This window comes from Pan troglodytes, chromosome Y, assembly GCF_028858775.2.
Source record: "Pan troglodytes isolate AG18354 chromosome Y, NHGRI_mPanTro3-v2.0_pri, whole genome shotgun sequence".
NCBI classification, from domain to species: Eukaryota; Metazoa; Chordata; class Mammalia; order Primates; family Hominidae; genus Pan; species Pan troglodytes.
In genome coordinates this window covers 6,863,910-6,883,746 of record NC_072422.2, presented here as the reverse complement: position 1 = coordinate 6,883,746, position 19,837 = coordinate 6,863,910, and the positions used below count along the sequence as shown (strand labels likewise).

The 19,837-nt window shown below is 43.1% G+C and overlaps 1 protein-coding gene across 1 annotated transcript; it reads right to left on the bottom strand.

Moving 5' to 3' along the window:
* Nucleotides 1–15,450: 15,450 nt before the first annotated feature.
* LOC745089 (testis-specific Y-encoded protein 3) lies at nt 15,451–18,003 on the bottom strand. Its single transcript, XM_054677314.2, is given in 6 exon segments — nt 15,451–15,473; nt 16,167–16,248; nt 16,355–16,500; nt 16,602–16,713; nt 16,842–16,919; nt 17,527–18,003. Coding segments are annotated over 6 exon segments (918 nt in total).
* Nucleotides 18,004–19,837: the final 1,834 nt, after the last annotated feature.

Below are 19,837 nucleotides of genomic sequence, written 5' to 3'. Positions count from 1 at the left end.
CAGAGACTATAGTCCATGAATTGAAACCTTCAGTTCATGTTTCAATACAAGACATGAGGAGGAGGAAGAAAAAAGCAAAAATCACAAAGCCATGGCAGGGCCATGGGTCACACCTGTCATCCCAGCACTTTGGTAAGCTGAGGTGGGAGGATTGCCTGCACTCAGGAGTTCCAGATAAGCCTGGGGCAACATGGACCCACATTCAAAAAGTAAGCATTTAGTTAATTAGTACATAGCTTGGAGGGGTGGCATGCACCTGTACCGCCAGGTGTGTGAGAGTCTGAGTTGAGAGGATCACATGGGTGTGTGGTGCCTGGGCTGCAGTGGGCTGAGATCGTGGGGCTGCTGTCCAACCTAGAAGACAGAGTAAGACCCATTCTCGGAAAACAAACAAAAAAACAGTCACATTAGGTAAATTACAACTATGTAGTGTGAGGAGAATCAAAATGAACGAAACATCATTAGAGCCTATGCTATCTGATGAAGGAAACCAGCTTTCACATAATAACAGCCCCAGCTGTGCAGAACAATGAGAAAGGGCAGAGAGAACACTGTAAATAATAACACGCCAAATTCCCCAAATGAGTTAAAAGACATAAAAGTACAAAGAGTGCTTCTGTTCAATTCAATGCCCTTGAATTCAGGAACCTTCCTGACTCCTCTCCCTGCATGCTACAGGGTGTCTCATTCCACTGCAGTCCAGCGGTTCTGGGATCACGAAGGTCAAGCCTCCAGCTGCAGGCAGTACACCTCCTACCTGAGCTTATTCAACTGTTTGGCTGAACATGACTGCCCGGGTTTTGGCAGGATTGCTGAGGTGGGTAGGGTACGCCGTGGGGCATCATGGGAAAGGACCTAGCTGGTCATTCCTTGGTCTCTGGGGAATTGGCTTTAAACTGTCACCTGAAATGTCCTGGACCCACTTCTGCAGTCCCCTAGATCATCAGCCAGGGTGTATGGCTCAATCCATTTCAGTTGTATCCAATGGAGAGAGGGTCAGCCTTAGAGGCGGAACAGAGAGGAGGCCAGGCGAGCAGCCTAGGGCTGGGAAGGGCTGGGAACTGAGAGGCCTTTTGACCTGGATCTGGGCCCCACATGGAGAACCCAAGTATCCTGGAGGAGACTGCAGTGAGCAATCCCAGGCAATCCATGGCTTGGGGGAGAGAGGCCCATCAGGGACATGTAACACCTGCATTTCAGGATTGGGGCACCTTAAGCCACTATGATGCATATATGGCTAAAGTCAGTGGGTTGGAAGCAGGGCTTAAGGGATAGCTGTCTCACCATCACTCATCAGCTCCCTGCCCTGCGGTAAGAGCTGCTACCACATGCGGCTCATTTTCAGATCAACCAGGGCCCCATTTTTCTCCACGAGGATGTCCACCTCAGGCCCACCTAGGTCTGTGTCCTTTCACAGTGTTTCTCCCAGGCCAGTCATGTTTTGTTTCCATGACTCCGGCTGCCTTGACATGTGTAATCCTCTCTGCCATCCTCACTCCCAGTGCCCTGCTTTCCCATATAACTTAGTCCACCTCACACGGAATCTGGAGGACCACACTGGGCTCCAGTGTGAGGCAATATTTTATTTTCTTCAGGTACATGTATTTCAGGGCTACCTCCCGGGCTGGGAATGTGAAGAGATTGCCAAATGGCTGGGGACCTTCAGTGTGTTTCCAGGGAGGGAACCTCGCTGGGAATTAAGGCCCACCTGAGTAATGGTATGGACATCCAGTGTCAGTTATCTTGATAAAGACCTGCTTTCTTACATCACCTACTATTAATATAAAAGTTAATTCCTTAGAATATTGAAAAAACAAACCTATGTATGAAGAAATATAATTTGTTCACAATTGTATGGAAAAAACTGCCGGCTGATCCATTTTCCATTACAATTCTTATGGGAGACTTGAAGTGTTTAGCAAGTTTTAAGATTCATTTGTATTCTTCTACTCCTGCCAGTTTTTATGATCATTTTTGTAATACAAGGACATGGCCTCTGGAAAGTTTTTGAGGGACTTTCAGCTTCTTTTAGGGTAGATAGTTGTAAATTTTGAATTGTTTTCCCCTGCCGTTCTTTTGAGGTTACTCTTTGTACTTTCTATGGGGGGTGTTAAATTTGTTTTCTTGTTTCGCCCTTGTGGAACTTTCGTTTTCAAGGAATTTTCTCTGTGTGTGTGTGTATTAAATATGGGAGTTAGCCTGTCAGCATGTTTTCGAATACGGATTTTTTTTTATTTATCAATTTTTGGGGTGTATGTGTGTGTGTGTGTGTGTTTGTTTGTTTTCAGTTGGAGTCTCACTGTGTCATCTAGGCTGCAGTGAAGGGGCAAACTCTCAGATCACTGCAACCTCTCCCTCCAGCTTCAAAGGATTCCCATGCCTGCTGATGCTGTTTTTCCCCCACATGAGGAGAACATGCAGACAGTTATAAAAAATTCTGTACCTGGGTAGACATGAAAATAAAATTTCAATGAATGGTAAATTTCACAAATACAGTTTCACATTTGTATTTTGCATCATTTTGAAAATTTTAGTTGCTGGCACGTGAAATTCTGTATTGACTTTCATGTTAAATGTACACTTTTGAATCAATTTCAACAATGAAAACTAGCGAAGGCCAAGCGTTAGTTCAGGAAGTTGAAAGCAGTTGTTCTGTAAAAAAAAAACCCATATTTATTGAAGGTATATTTAGAGAGATTTTAGAAGGCTTCAGTCAATATTTTTGTTTCTGTTGCTCTGGTGTTTTATCATACAGGGACCAGACTGTAGCATCAGTAGCTATAGTTACAAGGCTACCAAAGACTCAGTGCTATAGAAATTATTATTGTGGAAATTGGCAGCCTGGTTGTCTGTTTGAGGAGACTAGAGGACTTAGGAGTTTCCACCCAAAGTACAAGGGCCTGGTTTAGTGGGTGGCCTTCTTTTGCTGAAGTAGATAAGATCCAGGAGAAGTGTGGATTCACTGTAGTAGCCAGGCCTTTGAGACGGGTAAAGCTTATTTGTCCCCTAGTGCCATTCCCAGATATTGGTCTGTGCATAAAGGCACTTCCTGGACTCACTGACTCCTGTAAATTCACATGTAGAATTTAGATTTAAATCCCTATTCCAATTTCTTAAACTTAGATCTAATAAGTGGGTAATAAAATATGTATTCAGAAGAAAGGGAGACGTCAGATAGGTATATAAGCAAATCATCCTGGTCAAATACCTTCAAAAATATTACTACAAAAAATTACTGAAGATTAAACCTTAAAAAAGTTATTTTAATTGGAGAAACGGAAAAAAGTTGGAGTCATTTTAAACCCTGAGGTGTAAAGTTACTGTTATTAGATTACAGGAATTATATACAATGAATAATTTGTTGGAAGAGCAGCATAGTATCTCTTGAGTATGGCTAGAGTTTCATAAGCCATGTAAGAAAACTCAGAGATTGAGAAGAAAATGTTTTCAGGGATTTTGTTCTGTTATGAAAGACTTTTAAAATGGTTTCCTTCTGATCAATGATTCACTTATATTTATCATCGAGGCATATGCTGTATACCCTCTTATATAGGGAAGAAATTATAGTTTCTATCATGTAGATACAAAAACATGTGACTCTGTACCACATTAGCATCAGAGCCTTTGGCGTGATTAATGAAGCAAACAGTGGAACTGTCTATGTCAGGATACAGGTGGGCACAGCTTGAAGCTTCCGACACTTGCACTTTAACATTTCTGCATTCTCATCTGTCTCTCCTGGAAAGAAAACAGTCTATAACTATCCTAAAGGACATATGTTACATGAAGACACTAAGTATTGAGATAAGACCATGAGTTGTCTTATCACTGTCTTGTCATTTCATTTATATGTATAACTTATACAAAAAATCCAGTTTATTTTATCACGATTACATATTACATCCCACATTTATGTATGTTATTATCTTTCCAGTGACTGTTTTGTTTTGTTTTGTTTTGTTATCTCTTTCCACTCTGTCACTCAGTCTGGAATGCAGTGGCCTGATCTCAGCTCACTGCAACCTCCGTCTCTTGGGTTCAAGGATTTTAAAAATTAGTAAAGAATTTTCAATTGAGTTGGCAGAAGTAAAAATAAAATTAAGTGGAAATAGAACAACAAAATTATAAACACTATTTCTCAGCAATGCATAGATTATCATACTAGGAATTGAAATGTACTTAGAACTTAATGATACCGCCAATATTAAAGATTAAATTTGTGAGTAGCAAGTAAAGTGATATTACAATAGGAGTTTACAGAAAAATATTTCTCTAATAACTTGAAAATTAATGTACTAGATATTTCAATAAAGAATTAGAAAAGAAACAACAGAATCAATTCTGAAAAACTAAAGTGTGGGAATAATGATGTAGACAAAATTAGTAAAACATACAAAGCTAACCTTTGGTTGTTGGAGAAATATAATAAATGATGCAACCGTCAGTCAAGTTTAGAAAAAAAGGCAGAAAACATTGATAAAACTAAGAATTTAAAAGGTACACAACCATAGATACAGCATAGATTAAGAAGCTAATAAGGAAATATCCTTAACACCTTAACCTACAAATTTCAAAACTTAGATCAAATAGACAGATATTTATAATCTGTCTATATATATAGACATATACATAGCTTTCTATATATATATTCATATTTATATATAATTTTTATATTTGTATCTTACATTTATATATATAATATAAAAATATAAGCTATGTATATAGCTTCATAAAATTGATACAAGAAGACATATATAATCTGAATAGTCTCGTGAATGTTCAAGGAAATAAAGGATTGTTCCTAGAGATAAAACACTAGGCTCAGAATTTTTCCCCAGGAAGAGCATTTCAATATATATGAAGAATTCTATACAATAAAAAAGGGAAAATCCTAAACTCATTGTGTGAGGCAAGCAGAACTTTGATGCCAACAAGACATAAACTGAGTGTAGAAAAAGATATCAAACTTAAGGCCATTCTCATTCATGTAGCAAATGGTAAAATCCGAAATGTAACAGGATTTATGTGGATTCTTTGAGGGTTAGAAGGAAATTTCCTTCTGCCAGATCCTGCTACTCCGGAACAACCCACACACAAATTCCTGTTTTGAGATTTTCTATAATACCCATGCAATATGGAACTGGCTTGACAATCTGTGTGATACCCAGCATGTGGCCATGACTTCTCAGGGACACAAATTTTTTCTATTTGCCTCCTTTTTCTGCTCTGTTCCAGAAGAACTTTGACCAAAGTTCCTTGAGCTTGGAAACAGGAATGGGTTTGCTTCTGTTTCAACCTTACTGTGAAGATACAGTCCGGTGGAATCCAGATCCACTGCGAGAGAGTCGGCTATTAAACTATTTTCAGAAGTAGTCCCTAGGCCTTGACTAGAGTCTTTCTTGAGATATGAGGCTAATAGTTCCTTCTTGGTCCACCACTTTTTGATATAATTAATGCTTCTTCTATTGGGAATTTTTAATTGTTTGGGAAGTGACATGGTTTGGTGTGTCTCCATTCAAATGTCAGCTTCAATTGTATCTCCCAGAATTCTCTCGTGTTGCGGGTGGGACCCAGGGGGAGTTAATTGAATCACGGGGGTTGGTCTTTCTCATGCTATTCTTGTGACAGTGAAGAAGTCTCACGAGATCTGATGGGCTTTTCAGGGGTTTCCGCTTTACGTTCTTCCTCATTCTCTCTTGGTATTGCCATGTAAGAAGTGCCTTTATTCGTATACCATGATTCTGAGGCCTCCACAGCCATGTGGAACTGGAAGTCCAATTAAACCTCCTTTTATTCCCAGTTTCAGGTACGTCTTCTTCAGCAGTGTGAAAATGAACTAAGACAGGAGGTTTGGTCCAAATAACCTTGGCTTCCATGATAGAAGATAGAAGTTGGTGAAATGTTTAATCTTTTCTGTGGCAAACTTTTGCAGTGGGTATTATTTTTCTAATTTTTTTTCTTGTTCTCTTCACCTTTGTTTGTCACAGGGTACTCTCGCTCTGTAGACCAGGAGGGAGTGTAGTGGCAGGATCTCAGCTCAACACATCCTCCGCCTCCCAGGTTCAGCCTCTGCAGTAGCTGGGATGACAAGCATGCATCACCACGCTCAGGTAATGTTTTGTATTTTTAGTAGAAGCCAGGCTTCACCATGTTGGCCAGGCTGCTCTCCTACTACAGATCTTACGTGACCCGCCCAACTCAGCTTCCCAAAATCCAAAGTGCTGGGAATACAGGTGTGAGCCACCGAGCCCAGCCAACTCCAGTATTTTTTACCTAAGCCAGTGGACGAGTAGAGTTGCCTTTATTTTTTATTTTCTTTTTTCAGTCATGGTCTCGCTGTGTCATCCAGGATGGAGTGCAGTAGTCTGATCTTGGCTTACTATACAATCTCTGCCACCCATGTTCAGGCGGTTCTCCTACCTCAGCCTCCCAAGTAGCTGGGACCACAGGAAAGTGCCACTAGGTCTGGCTAATTTTTGTATTTTTGGTACAGACAGGTTTTTGCCATGTTGCCCATGCTGGTCTCGAACTCCTGACCTCAAGTGATCCAGCAACCTCGGCCTCCCAAAATGTAGAAATTACAGCAAGAGCCACGAAGCCTGGCCTGGAGTTGCGGCTTTTTGACACAAGAAATCTGTGGAGGGAAAAGCTTGGTTTGTGGGAGCACCTGAGCTCAGTTTGTCTCAAAGATTTGGGATACCTATTATTGAGTGGCAGTGATGGTATGTTATTAATATACAATATGTTCCTGTATATAGCATATGTCTATACTCATCAGATATTTTCAGGTAAAAAAAAGATAGTCATTCCAGTAGTTTGAGCCATTATAGCAATTTCCACCGGGGAATTTCACAGTCCAATTCCAGTTGTGGGCAACAGAGATTAACAAAATTGTAATTAATGAGAAGAGATTTTGAGACGTCCAGCCACGTTGACATGTCATTGCCTTCTTTAGATTTTTATGAAGAAAGAGTGCATTGGACTAGATACTAAGAAAAACATTAAATTATTTATCTTGCCTCTATAACATCAAAGGACAATTAGAGATATAGAAACTATGGAACATTCCACAGCATGGCTTGACATTTCACTGAACTTTTATCCTTTTAACCATGTACAAAGTTTGTTACCTATGCAAAGGTAGGACTGCAAAAGGAAGACAGAGGTGGAGTCAGAGGTCACAATCCACAGCAAGGTGACACTCTTGTAGATCACACCTTGAAAGCCAAATTAGAGCGAGAATTAAATTTCCGATTGCCGTAAGAGAACAAGGAGAATGAAGCTACCAGCGGTTAACGGTATTGGATTAATTGAAATGAAGGTTGACAGATTTTTTCCATCAAATTGAGTAAAGGAAAGGTAACCGCTTATCTAATTTCACACACATACAATTACGGATTAATTAAAAGATTACACAACCCATATATTATGGGTTTCTCATATAAGTGTATATATACATGGGCAAACTCACAGTGTGCCAATATGTGTCTGTATCCAAATATATACATATCCATGTCCAACAGTTAGCAAGTGAGAAATTCTCTTCCATTTCACCATTCCCTTTCCTAGAATATTTTCATAAATATAATTTTTCCATATATTTGAAGCCTACTCTCTGGAGGCATGTAATTCATGCATGCAGTAAACCTGTGTGATATCACAATGTTGGTGTCAGAGAAAACTATAACACCGATGTTATAAAAGATTAATCGTGAGGAGAAAGTTATGCTTCGCATTACTACAAATACGCAAGTATGATTTCATCTAAAGCTGCAATCAGTCAATATAATTTGTTTTTAATGTTTTATTTAAAATCCTTAATTTCAACAGGATTACTCAAGAAAAATAACGTTATTCGTATTAAATAATGTTGATGTATTCCCTTTAATTGTTGATTATTTCAAATGTACGTAAAATAGTAAATGGCACTGTACAATGTAGTTTCATGAAGCATTCTTTATAGTTTTCATAAAATTGATAGTCTCCATGGAATATTTTAAGACTGAGGAAGTTCCATATATCATTTTATTGTACTTTCACTTTGTTACTTGCTTGCATGTCATAACTGATGGAAATAAAACTATGTATATTTACACATATGAAAAACATGGATTTTTGTTTACGTTTTCTAGTGAGAAAAAGTTACCAATAATTTTTAATATATAGGAATATTTTTACAAACCCAAAGTTCTAATCTGTCTTTTCTTTGAAGTTTCACATTTCAGTCAAGGTATGTAATGGAATTGGCTGGGATCATTCTTTGATTTCACTGTTATTTGTGAGTTTCTGATATGCTTTTAGGAATGTATAGAGTTTCAAGCTTGCTTTCTTCTTCTTCATCTACCTTTGGACCTGTATATGCGATGTCTGCAGTAATGTGCAGTGCTATCTGACATACGGTTGCTGAAAGATACAAGCATATATAGAATTCATTGTTTCAGTGAAGCTTGAGGAACAGACAAGTAACCTGAGAGATAATTATGGTATGAATGTAAGCAAGCAGTTTATCATAGAGGTACCATAAGGGTGAAAATAAATGTAAAAATACATGCCTCATCCAAAACATGAGGTAGTCAAAATGAAAAATTTAAGTTGGCGTAAAGAACACTTTAAAAGTTCTGATTCTTTCTGGTGAGAGCAAGGAGCTCAGAAACCATGAGAAAGTCCTTCAAAGCTGCATGTTGGATTTGCAGGTCAGGATGGAAAGCCTGGGTCTGGGGGAGGGTGCTAAGGTCCTGGTCTGGTTGAAGTCCTTCTGGGGCTCAGGTGTGTCTCAGCGGGAAAGCTGGGAAGGGGAAACGCATGCTTCACCCCGGCTAGAATGCCACCTCAGCCCACCTAGATGAAATTGCCCGTTCACAGCCCTGTTTCTCCTTCTTGGACAGGCAGGTGGAGGAACTCGGCCACCCTGAATACAAGTGGTAGGAAGAAGTTTGCCTTTCATCACAACATTTACTTCGGAAACAAAGTGATGACTAAGGAGTATTGCATTGGCATCCTCCATGAGGAGTAGAGGGGGTAGTACCTCGGAAGCTGGGCCTGGCGTGAGCCTTCCTGACTCGTCTCCCTCCAGGATACAGGGCGACTGGCTCCACTGCAGTCCAGTGGTTCCAGGGTCATGCAAGTGAAAGCCCGAGTTTCCCGCAGGTCACTGCCTGAGCTTCTTCAGCTGGTTGTCTGACTGTGACGGCCAAGGTTACGGCAGGATTGCTGAGGTGGGGCAGCTATGGGGCATCATCGCAAAGGACCTTCTTCAACATTCCTTGGCATCGGAGGAATTGGCTTTGAACCAGAACCTGACCTGTCACGGCCAATTTGCCCAGGCCACCAGATCATCAGCCAGGGCCTGTGGCTCTATATTCTGCAGCACTACCCAGGGAGTTAGGCCCTCAGAGAGGTAACAGAGAAGAGGCTAGGGAAGCAGCCCAGGGCTGGGGGTTGAGAGGCCTGTGGGTCCTGGAGGTAGGACACACAGAGAGAAGCCAAGGCTCAGGGAGGAGACTGCAGTAAGGAAACTCAGGCCATCACGGGCTGGTGGAGAAATGCCCATCAGGGAACTGTGGTACCCACATTTCACGATGGGGGAACCGTAATCTGCTTAATAGGCATAAGTAGCTAAGGTCAATGGGTGGGAAGCCAGGATCAAGGGATAGCTGCCTCATCATCCCTTGCTAGCTACTTCCCTGTCCTGAGGCTTGCTTCTACCTGGGGTTCAGTTTGGGCTCAACCAGGGATCTCTCACCCTCCACACAGATGCCCACCTGAGGCCTGTCTAGGTCTGCGTCCTCCCAGAATGACGCTCCCAGGCCTGCTAAGTACCATCTGGATGACACCACGCTCCACTGACATGCTTGCTTCCCTCCGCCATCCTCATTCACCCACCAACTCCCCACCCCAAAAAAGGCAGGCACAGGGAATCTGGAGGATCACACAGGGCTCACAGGGGAGGAAATGTGAAGAGACGGCAAAACAGAACAGGACATTCTGTGTGTTTCCAGAAGGCAATCTGCCTGGATATTAAGGCCCACCTCAGTATTGGTGAGGATACCCAGTGTCTCTTGGCCCTGAGCATGTGCACACAAACACGCACATTGTCTAAACGGCATTGACATCACTACTACCTGAGTCATCCTCAGATTCTATACAACCCCTGTAAAAATATCAATGACATAATCTTCTTTGAAAAACAATCTAGGAATCCTAAATTTGCTATGAAATGGCAGAAGATCCTGAAAACCCAGAGCAATCCAGTAAAAAGCATAAAGCTGGAGCCACCACACTACCTAACTTCATGATATACTACTACAAAACTTTTTGTACCAAAATACAATAGCACTGGCAGAAAAGCAGAGACTAGAGCTCAGGAAAACAATAGGAGCCCAGAACTAAGTCACTACATTTGCAGCTCACCGCCTTTACCCGAAGAAGCAAGAACACCCAATGCAAAATCAAGTATCTTCTATAAACTAGGTTGGGGAAATCTGAATAGCCACACAAAGGATTTTACAAGTGGATTATTTATCACCAAACTCCAGTGTCAGATCTGAAAGGATAAAAATAGCAGAAGAGATCACAAGGAAGAAGCTCCATGGCGTCCGTGTGTTCAATGATGGTCTCAAAGTGACTGCAAGAACACAGTAAACACCATCAAAAACAGAGATTGGAATCATATCAAACTAAAGTGCTTCACCACACCATAGAAAACTCAACATACAGAAGGGGCATCCTACAGGATGGGAGCAATGATTGGATCACCATACATCTGTTAATGGGTGAATAGTCACAGTACATAAGGAACTCCCAACAACTCAATAGCATGAAAACAAATAGGCGAAGGCTGCGAAGACTCATTTGTGAAACTGAGACATACAGTTGCCCAGAAGACACAGTAAAAGGTCCTCAGTATCCCCAATCCATCACGAAAATGCAAATCAAAAACACAATGAGATTTCTTCTCACTTCAGTCAGAATGCATATTATCCGAAAGACAAACAAAAAAAAAAAAAAAAAAAGAAAGAAAAGAAAACCCTAATCTCTGGTGAGGATGCAGAGAAAACGAATTCCCTGCTCACTTTTCGGGAGAATGTAAATTAGTGCTGTCATTAAAGAAGCTTTATGGCTCTTATTTAAGTATAAACAGTCTTCAGAAATCTACAAGTAGAACCACCCACTATATGATCCAGCAAATCAGAATACCCGGGCACGCCCACTAGTACAGAGATCAGTATGTTGAAGTGGTGCGTGCACCCATGCAATTATTGCTGCACACATTGCGTTTTTGCTGTAGCCAAAATAGGGAAGCAACCTGAGTGTTCCTCCATTGATAAATGGATTAAAAAATGCGGTAAAAACAGGTATGCGCAATGGAAATATGTTGAATATGGGAATCTGCTGAATGTGTGCATGCAATTCTGTTAAGTGACATAAGCCAGGTATCAGAAAGGAAAATAGCACATGATCTCATTCTTATATGAAATCAAAAAAGCGGACTTCACAGAAGTAGTGACTCCAATGACTGCGGTGAAGAGGGTGCACTGACGAGATGCTGGATGAAGAACTCATACTTCTAGTTATGAAGGAGGAATAGGTTAAAAATATTTTCTTCAGCATGCTCACTATAACTAGTGGTAACATATTCTTTCTCTAAAAATACTCGAATACAGTGCATGCCATGTTTTTTCACAACAAAAATGACAACTATATGAGGTCACACATATGTTGATTGGCTGGATGTATCCAATGCAGAATGTATATGACCTGTTGAACATCACGCCTTAAGTGGTAAATATGTATCATTTCATATGACTTTTTTTAATTAAACCTACAGTTTTTAAAATGCCTTAACAAAATAAATGCAAATAAAATATTGTATTATAAAGCAGTGCTTTTCTTTTCTAGCAAAGTCTTTTTCATGACACGGGAAAGAATGCAAGCCTTTTGGTAACTTGAGAAATAAATACATTTGTGTACATGTATATATATAATATATACATGTATATATGTATATAAATGTGCATATATACGTATATACATGTATATACGTATATATGTGTGTATATATGTATTTTTATATATGTGTATATATATATATGAAAATCCCTATGAATGCTGATGACGTGTTGAAAGATAGAAATTCCAGGCACAGAGACTATAGTCCACGAATTGAAACCTTCAGTGCATGTTTCAAAACAAGACGTGAGGAGGAGGAAGAAAAAAGTAAAAAACACAAAGCCACGGCAGGTCCATGGGTTACACCTGTCATCCCAGCACTTTGGTAAGCTGAGGTGGGAGGATTGCCTGCACTCAGGAGTTCCAGATAAGCCTGGGGCAACATGGACCCACATTCAAAAAGTAAGTATTTAGTTAATTGATACATAGCTTGGAGGGGTGGCATGCACCTATACTGCCAGGTGTGTGAGAGTCTGAGTTGAGAGGATCACATGGGTGTGTGGTGCCTGGGCTGCAGTGGGTTCAGATCGTGGGGCTGCTGTCCAACCTAGAAGACAGAGTAAGACCCATTCTCGGAAAACAAACAAAAAACAGTCACATTAGGTAAATTAAAACTATGTAGTGTGAGGAGAATCAAAATAAACGAAACATCATCAGAGCCTATGCGATCTGATGAAGGAAACCAGCTTTCACATAATAACAGCCCCAGCTGGGGAGAACAATGAGAAAGGGCAGAGAGAACACTGTAAATAATAACACGCCAAATTCCCCAAATGAGTTAAAAGACATAAAAGTACAAAGAGTGCTTCTTTTCAATTCAATGCCCTTGAATTCAGAATTAGAAAGTAAACCCAGAGAGAGAATAGAAAGATAGACGATACAGATGGAGAGCGTGTGTTGGGGAAGTAAGGGAAGGATGAAAGGAGGGGTGTAAAGGAAGGAAAGGAAAAAAGGAAGGGAGAGAGACTGATAGATGTTCAAAGACACAGATACAAATTCTACAATGGTTGTAGAGATAGGCATGTGCAAATTGCCGCGGGGAGTGTGGAAAAATATCGGAACCAACGAGACCTAGGTGGAGTCAGAGAAAATATACAAACTCGCACAGAGAAATAAACATACACAACCACAAACACACACGTGGTAGTTTAAACATGAAAAGACACCAAGTCCCTGTCGGTACAAATCACAGATGTGCTTCCGAGTTACTGAGGCACAATGCAAATTTGTCATTGCCCTTAGCATCTGTGGCCCATGTGCACGGATATTCAGTGGAAGAAGTGTTACACAGCCTTTATAATTCAGCACGATCTGTGGTAATACCAGAAGAAGGGATCTCATGTGAAATCACTAGACTGAATTGCACGTAGGATTCAAGGAAGAAGCCCAGTCTGCTGCATTCACTCAGTGGGGTGGCAATATGGCTGAGCCACCAACCCATGGCACGCCCATCCATTGTAGACAGTTCCTGGTTTGCTGCCTGCCTTGGAAAAAGTTCCTCCCCTACCACCACTTTAAAACAGGCTAGCTCCAAAACTAGCCCTGGCATCCATTTACGGTCATTTTCTTATCTATTTACCTCCTAGAAAAATCATTGCAAGACCCTTTCCTCAACATTTTCCTATGCATTAAATTTGGGGAAACGCATTTTAAGACGACCTCGTTATAGGCAAGTCCCCAGACGTTTCCTAATCTGAGTTGCGCAGAGTGCACACACCAATCTGTTGCCCCATTGCCACTATAGGGATACCGTACTGGACCACAGTGTCTTTGACATGCACACAGTAGGATAGAGGGCTGCTTGAGGGGGCCAAACGGTTCCGACTGTTTTCAGAATAATTTGCTTAGAAAACCTGCTTCCCCTGTGTTTGTGGGTCAGGGGGACGGTAGTCAGAGGAGGACAAGGCTCCCGCTCCACAGCTTCAGCTGTCTGCATAGGAGCAGGGTCAAAACCGGACGATAGATTTTAAAAGCTCAACTGCTTTGATACCGAGCAGAAGGGTTAGAATGCATATTCAAGGCACCACAACAGATTCAGGAACTTTGACTGTCAAACCCTCTTCCCTGAAACAACATAGCTCTTCTCACAGAAGCTGTGCTGACCAGAGTCTATACGGGACAGGAATGTTAGCACTCTATTAGCGTGTGGTCAACATGGACGCTCATGTTGCAACTGTTTCATCTGGGAACAGCAAAGAAAGTTCTGCCTCCGACACTGAAATCCTCCTGCCCCATCCTTGACAGAGACAACCCCTTGTCTTGTGCAGACACAGGTGTTCCTGGGAAGCAGCCTCCCACTCGCGAAAGAAAGGTGTATGTTTTGTCCTTCTGTGTGAGGCTTGCAAAACATACTCCGCAACTATATTCACTTTACGTTCTAAACCTTAGGTAAACTATGCTGAAGAGGCCACAGAAAATTAAAGGGCCCTGGTCTCCAGATACAATCTGCAGTGCCAATCACGAGGGAGAATATAGAGCCTCACTAGACTTTGCAAGAGCACAAAATGCACTCGTAGTGTTGTTAGCTACATATGTTATTGGCTCCTTTCCTAACACAGAATCTTGGAGAAAAGCTTAAAACAACTAAAGATGTAAACATCCACAAGAGTGTCCATATCCTGGGTCATTAAGTGTCAAGAGAGTCCATGGATGGATTCTCCAACAGTCTTATATTCCACTAATCCACCCCCTTTCCCCTCACTTCTGTAAGTATGTGTTTTCCCTTAGTCATCTATGCAAAAAGCGTATCCTGAATGCCTTCCCACATGCCTCTGTCACCTTTCCCACAGTCCCTCCATACACCTTACATGCCCATTTCTTCTCACGTTGATGTTTCAGAAGTCCTGAGAGGCTGATTGTCCCAGAAAAGGATTATGTATTCACCTTTAAAAGAACATGTATTTTCAACACGAAAGCGAACTTTAAGATTTCCATCATCCTGTGCTTATCTATTGTGTATGATGATACCCAAAATGAAGGATTTTGGAGGTCCCAGCAAACGGGGCCCTGGAAACCCAGTAACCCCATTCCTTGAACTATCTCTGCTTCCATAGGACCAAGTCAGGCTCCAACTAAGCTGTCTTTTCCTTTTACCTCTCCCACTCTGTCCTGTAGGAAGAATCCCAACACATCCCACACCCATTCACTCTAGAACTATAGAGGCCCAGCTCCAACGCAGACTGGTTATTTCCATGAAGAGAATAAAGCACATGGATTGATCAATTCATTATGACACCCGAATAAAGTGGATAAACATACACACACACACAAACACAAAGACACACTCACACACACACAGACACAGAGTCACACATCCTTGAGAATGTTTATTTTTCATTCCCTACAATCCAAATTTACCCCCTCTTCCTGATTTTTGGTGACTCGATCTCTTTTTCCTTTAGTTCCTGTGCATAAGACCATGCTGAGTACTGCCGTCCTGCATACTGTTGTAACTTTTTAGGAGTTCTGCTGTATTAGGTAAAATCTGATGTTCCATCATATTCAACTCAACAACTGGGAGTCCCCTAGAGAAACACAAACTCATGTTAAAACGCATTTTCTCTGAGCCATACTTTGAAATGTTTCAATTGTGGGGTCCGCTGAGAAAATGATATCCCTTCCCCATTTGTGATCCCTTAAACTTCCTCCTACCACGTGTTACAAACTGTTCTGCACAATCCCTGCCCCATTCCCAGTATTGTCTGTGAGGGGAGTCAGCTAACAAGATGCACTGTACCCTAAAAGCACACAGAAGTCTGATGGGGCAACAACTTAAGGAAATCCATCAATCTAAACAGTCCTTTGTGGTTTGGGGCAAGGATGATCAGGACGCACATTCAGGGATCCCAATCTTATGGGGTTGGTAGGATGACTGCCGGAGGGGTTCACAGCCATGGAATCAAGTGCCACAGACTGAACTGAATGATTTTCAGCTTTACTCCTCATTGATTCTGGAAATGGACGATTCTTCACTGGGCTTAAGACTCCACAGCTATGACCCGCTTTGCGTGCAGTCTCTAATGTGCCTTTTCAGCCCAATGCCATGAACGTCCTGGATTCTGTCACTCTCTGTCTTCCTCTCAAGGAATTTCTATATGTACCAAAGGAGCCTCAATTTCTACATTTCTGAAATGAGCACCCAGGCTCCCTGAATAGGCAGGCGCATCAACCCCCTTATACTAGGCATCAAACAGCTCCAGTCCCAACTAACGGCTCACCTGACGTCTCTGTTCCCTCTTCAGGTGGCTTCATCCTCTTGTAGTATTGCAGGGGATTGCGCCACAGCTCCTTACATAGGATCTGTCAGGGGACTCAATCGGGAAAGGCCTCATCAGGGCTCAGAAAGGTGACCCAAGCAGCTGGGAACACACGGGGTCATTTCTCATGTTTCCCAGTGAGGACTCACCTCAGCAATCTTGTTAGATCCTGCGAAGTTGTGGTCAGAGAACCAGTTGAAGAAGTTAAGGCTGCTGCTGTGGTGTCTGCGGCGATAGGCCTCCACTTCATAATACGGATACCACTCAATTGGAGTGGAATGAGAAGCCCTGTATTCTACAGAGACAGGAGTTTTTGTGGGAAGGGGGCTGGATCACGTCGGCAATGATCCACCCGCCATCTTCCTTCCACTACCCATCCTGGGAGCCACCTGTCACCTGTGATGTTCACCAGATATTCCTTGGTAATCACTTCATTCTGGAAGTAGGGGTTACTCCGAAAGAACAACATGATCTTGCAGAGATGAACAGGATGCTTCTCTTCTTCCACCTGTCAGGACAAGGTGGAGAAAGCTTAAATACGTTTTCGGGTGAGGTGCTCACTCTTGCTTACAGGAATGAATTATTTCCCTTACCCTCCCCCGCTAAACCCTCTAGCCTCAGTCTTCCTGGCCTCACCTCCAGGCTGACCATGTAGCTCAGCATGTCTTCATCTTCGTCAGTGATCAGGGCTGACATCTGGGGGTGGTTTGCAATCTGATTTAGGTCAAAGAGACTTTATACACGATGGAAGGGAAAGCAACGAGCAGCAGGGAAGAAGGCCTAAGCGCACCCAGAGGCTGGGGTAGGGGATTTCTCAGATCTGCTTCCATGTATGATCTCCTTTCACCTCCCCCTCCCCGTAAACTAAGGCCTCCTGTGTTCACAGAGGGTGTATGATTCTGAGGCTGACTGCACTGACATGGGGAGGCGCGATTTGCAGAGACTTGCTGGTGTCTGAGGAGTGGCAGAATCTGCTTAGAGCCGAAGACGCCCAGTCCCAGATCGGACTAGCAAGGGGCAGCAATCACACTCCCTTAAAAATAGCTTGCTTCACCGAAAAACCTCTTCTGGTCTGAACTCGCTTCTGCTCTTCAAAAAGATGCCCCAAACGTCTGCTGCTCGGCATCACCAAGGGTTTCTCTGCCGCTTGCAGGACAATAGTACCCACGCCTGCTGTGGCTTTCCGCAGCCACATTTGTCCGTGGCAACTCCCCTTTGTTCCCCAAAGAGTCACATCGACGCCGAGCTGCCCATCGGTCACTTACACTTCCCCGAGAGCACCTCTCCACTAGAAAGGCCGAAGAAACACTGAGAAGGATACAACATTGGCCCAGAAGCCAGGGACGCTCTGGATGACGGCGCCTCTGCGGTCTAGGTGGGGCTTGCGCCTCCGCTCCATCTTTTCCCGCTGCCGAGAAAAGGCCTTCCTGGCTTGGGCATTAACCGGCTCCAGCTCCACCTGAACGGCCAGCAGCTCCTCCAGTGCAGACTCTGGGGTCATGGGCCCAGGGCCAGGCTGTGCCCGCTGGGCCTCCTCCTGCCGCTCCACGAGGCCCTCCTCCTCCGCCACCACCTCCACCTCCGCCATTATGTCATCCAACAGCAGCACCGCCTCCTCCCCCAAAGCCGCCTGCTCACTCTCCACCCCGGCCGCCCCCTCCTGTACAGCCTCCATCCTGAAGGCGGTGCCCTCCTCGGCACTCGCACGCACCAAGGCCTGTGCTGCCCGACCCACGCCACAGGAACCCTGCCGCAGCCTCTATGGCACCCGGTAGCTCAGCGAGCCCTCAGGGCGCATGCGCCGGGCTTCCAGGCGCCCCCTAAGGGACTGCGCGCGAAGGGCCGAGGGGCCGCACCCAGGCCGACTTCCTCCCGTCGGGGCCAATCAATGGGAGGGCGGTGGGCGTCTCCCTGGGCGGCACAGCCACTGGCGGGCCTGCATCTCCAGCCCCCCACCCCCCGCCTTCCCTGCCCAAGCCTCCTCCGAGAAGCCCTTGGAGCTTGTGCCGGGTAGCTAGGCATCCAGGCACACGCGGGCTGCGTGGCCTTTGGAATTGTGGGCATGGCAGCCCTGTGCCCTGACATCCTCAGTGTGGCAAGCCATGAACATCTCTGTGTGTCACGAACACAGGAAACATCTCTCTTCGTTAGGCAGGCCAGGTAGATGGTACGGAAGTAATACTGCAGATCCAGAGAAAACTCTCTGGTTCCTGGGGCTAGGGCGGCAGGGGTGTCCTGGGGGAAGTGATCGGGGCGGGCACGTGGGAGGAAAGTCGCCTGCCTTATAAAAGATTAATTGTGAGGAGAAAGTTATGCTTCCCATTACTACAAATACACAAGTATGATTTCATCCAAAGCTGAAAGCAGTCAATATAATTTGTTTTTAATGTTTTATTTAAAATCCTTAATTTCAACAGGATTACTCAAGAAAAATAACGTTAATCGTATTAAATAATGTTGATGTATTCCCTTTAATTGTTGATTATTTCAAATGTACGTAAAATAGTAAATGGCACTGTACAATGTAGTTTCATGAAGCATTCTTTATAGTTTTCATAAAATTGACAGTCTCCATGGAATATTTTAAGACTGAGGAAGTTCCATATATCATTTTATTGTACTTCCACTTTATTACTTCTTGCATGTCATAACTGATGGATATAAAACTATGTATATTTACAAACATGAAAAACATGGATTTTTGTTTACGTTTTCTAGTGAGACAAAGTTTCCAATACTTATACCTATTTAGGAAAATTTTTACAAACCCAAAGTTCTAATCTGTCTTTTCTTTGAAGTTTCATATTTCAGTCTAGGTATGTAATGGAATTGGCTGGGATCATTCTTTGATTTCACTGTTATTTGTGAGTTTCTGATATGCTTTTAGGAATGTATAGAGTTTCAAGCTTGCTTTCTTCTTCTTCATCTACCTTTGGACCTGTATATGCGATGTCTGCAGTAATGTGCAGTGCTATCTGACATACGGTTGCTGAAAGATACAAGCATATATGCAATTCTTTGTTTCAGTGAATCTTTAGGAACAGACAAGTAACCTGAGACATAATTATGGTATGAATGTAAGCAAGCAGTTTATCATAGAGGTACAATAAGGGTGAAAATAAATGTAAAAATACATGCCTCATCCAAAACATGAGGTAGTCCAAATGAAAAATTTAAGTTGGCGTAAAGAACACTTTAAAAGTTCTGATTCTTTCTGGTGAGAGCAAGGAGCTCAGAAACCATGAGAAAGTCCTTCAGAGCTGCATGTTGGATTTGCAGGTCAGGATGGAAAGCCTGGGTCTGGGGGAGGGTGCTACGGTCCTGGTCTGGTTGAGGTCCTTCTGGGGCTCAGGTGTGTCTCAGCGGGAAAGCTGGGAAGGGGAAACGCATGCTTCACCCCGGCTAGAATGCCACCTCTGCCCACCTAGATGAAATTGCCCCTTCACAGCCCTGTTTCTCCTTCTTGGACAGGCAGGTGGAGGAACTCGGCCACCCTGAATACAAGTGGTAGGAAGAAGTTTGCCTTTCATCACAACATTTACTTCGGAAACAAAGTGATGACTAAGGAGTATTGCATTGGCATCCTCCATGAGGAGTAGAGGGGGTAGTACCTCGGAAGCTGGGCCTGGCGT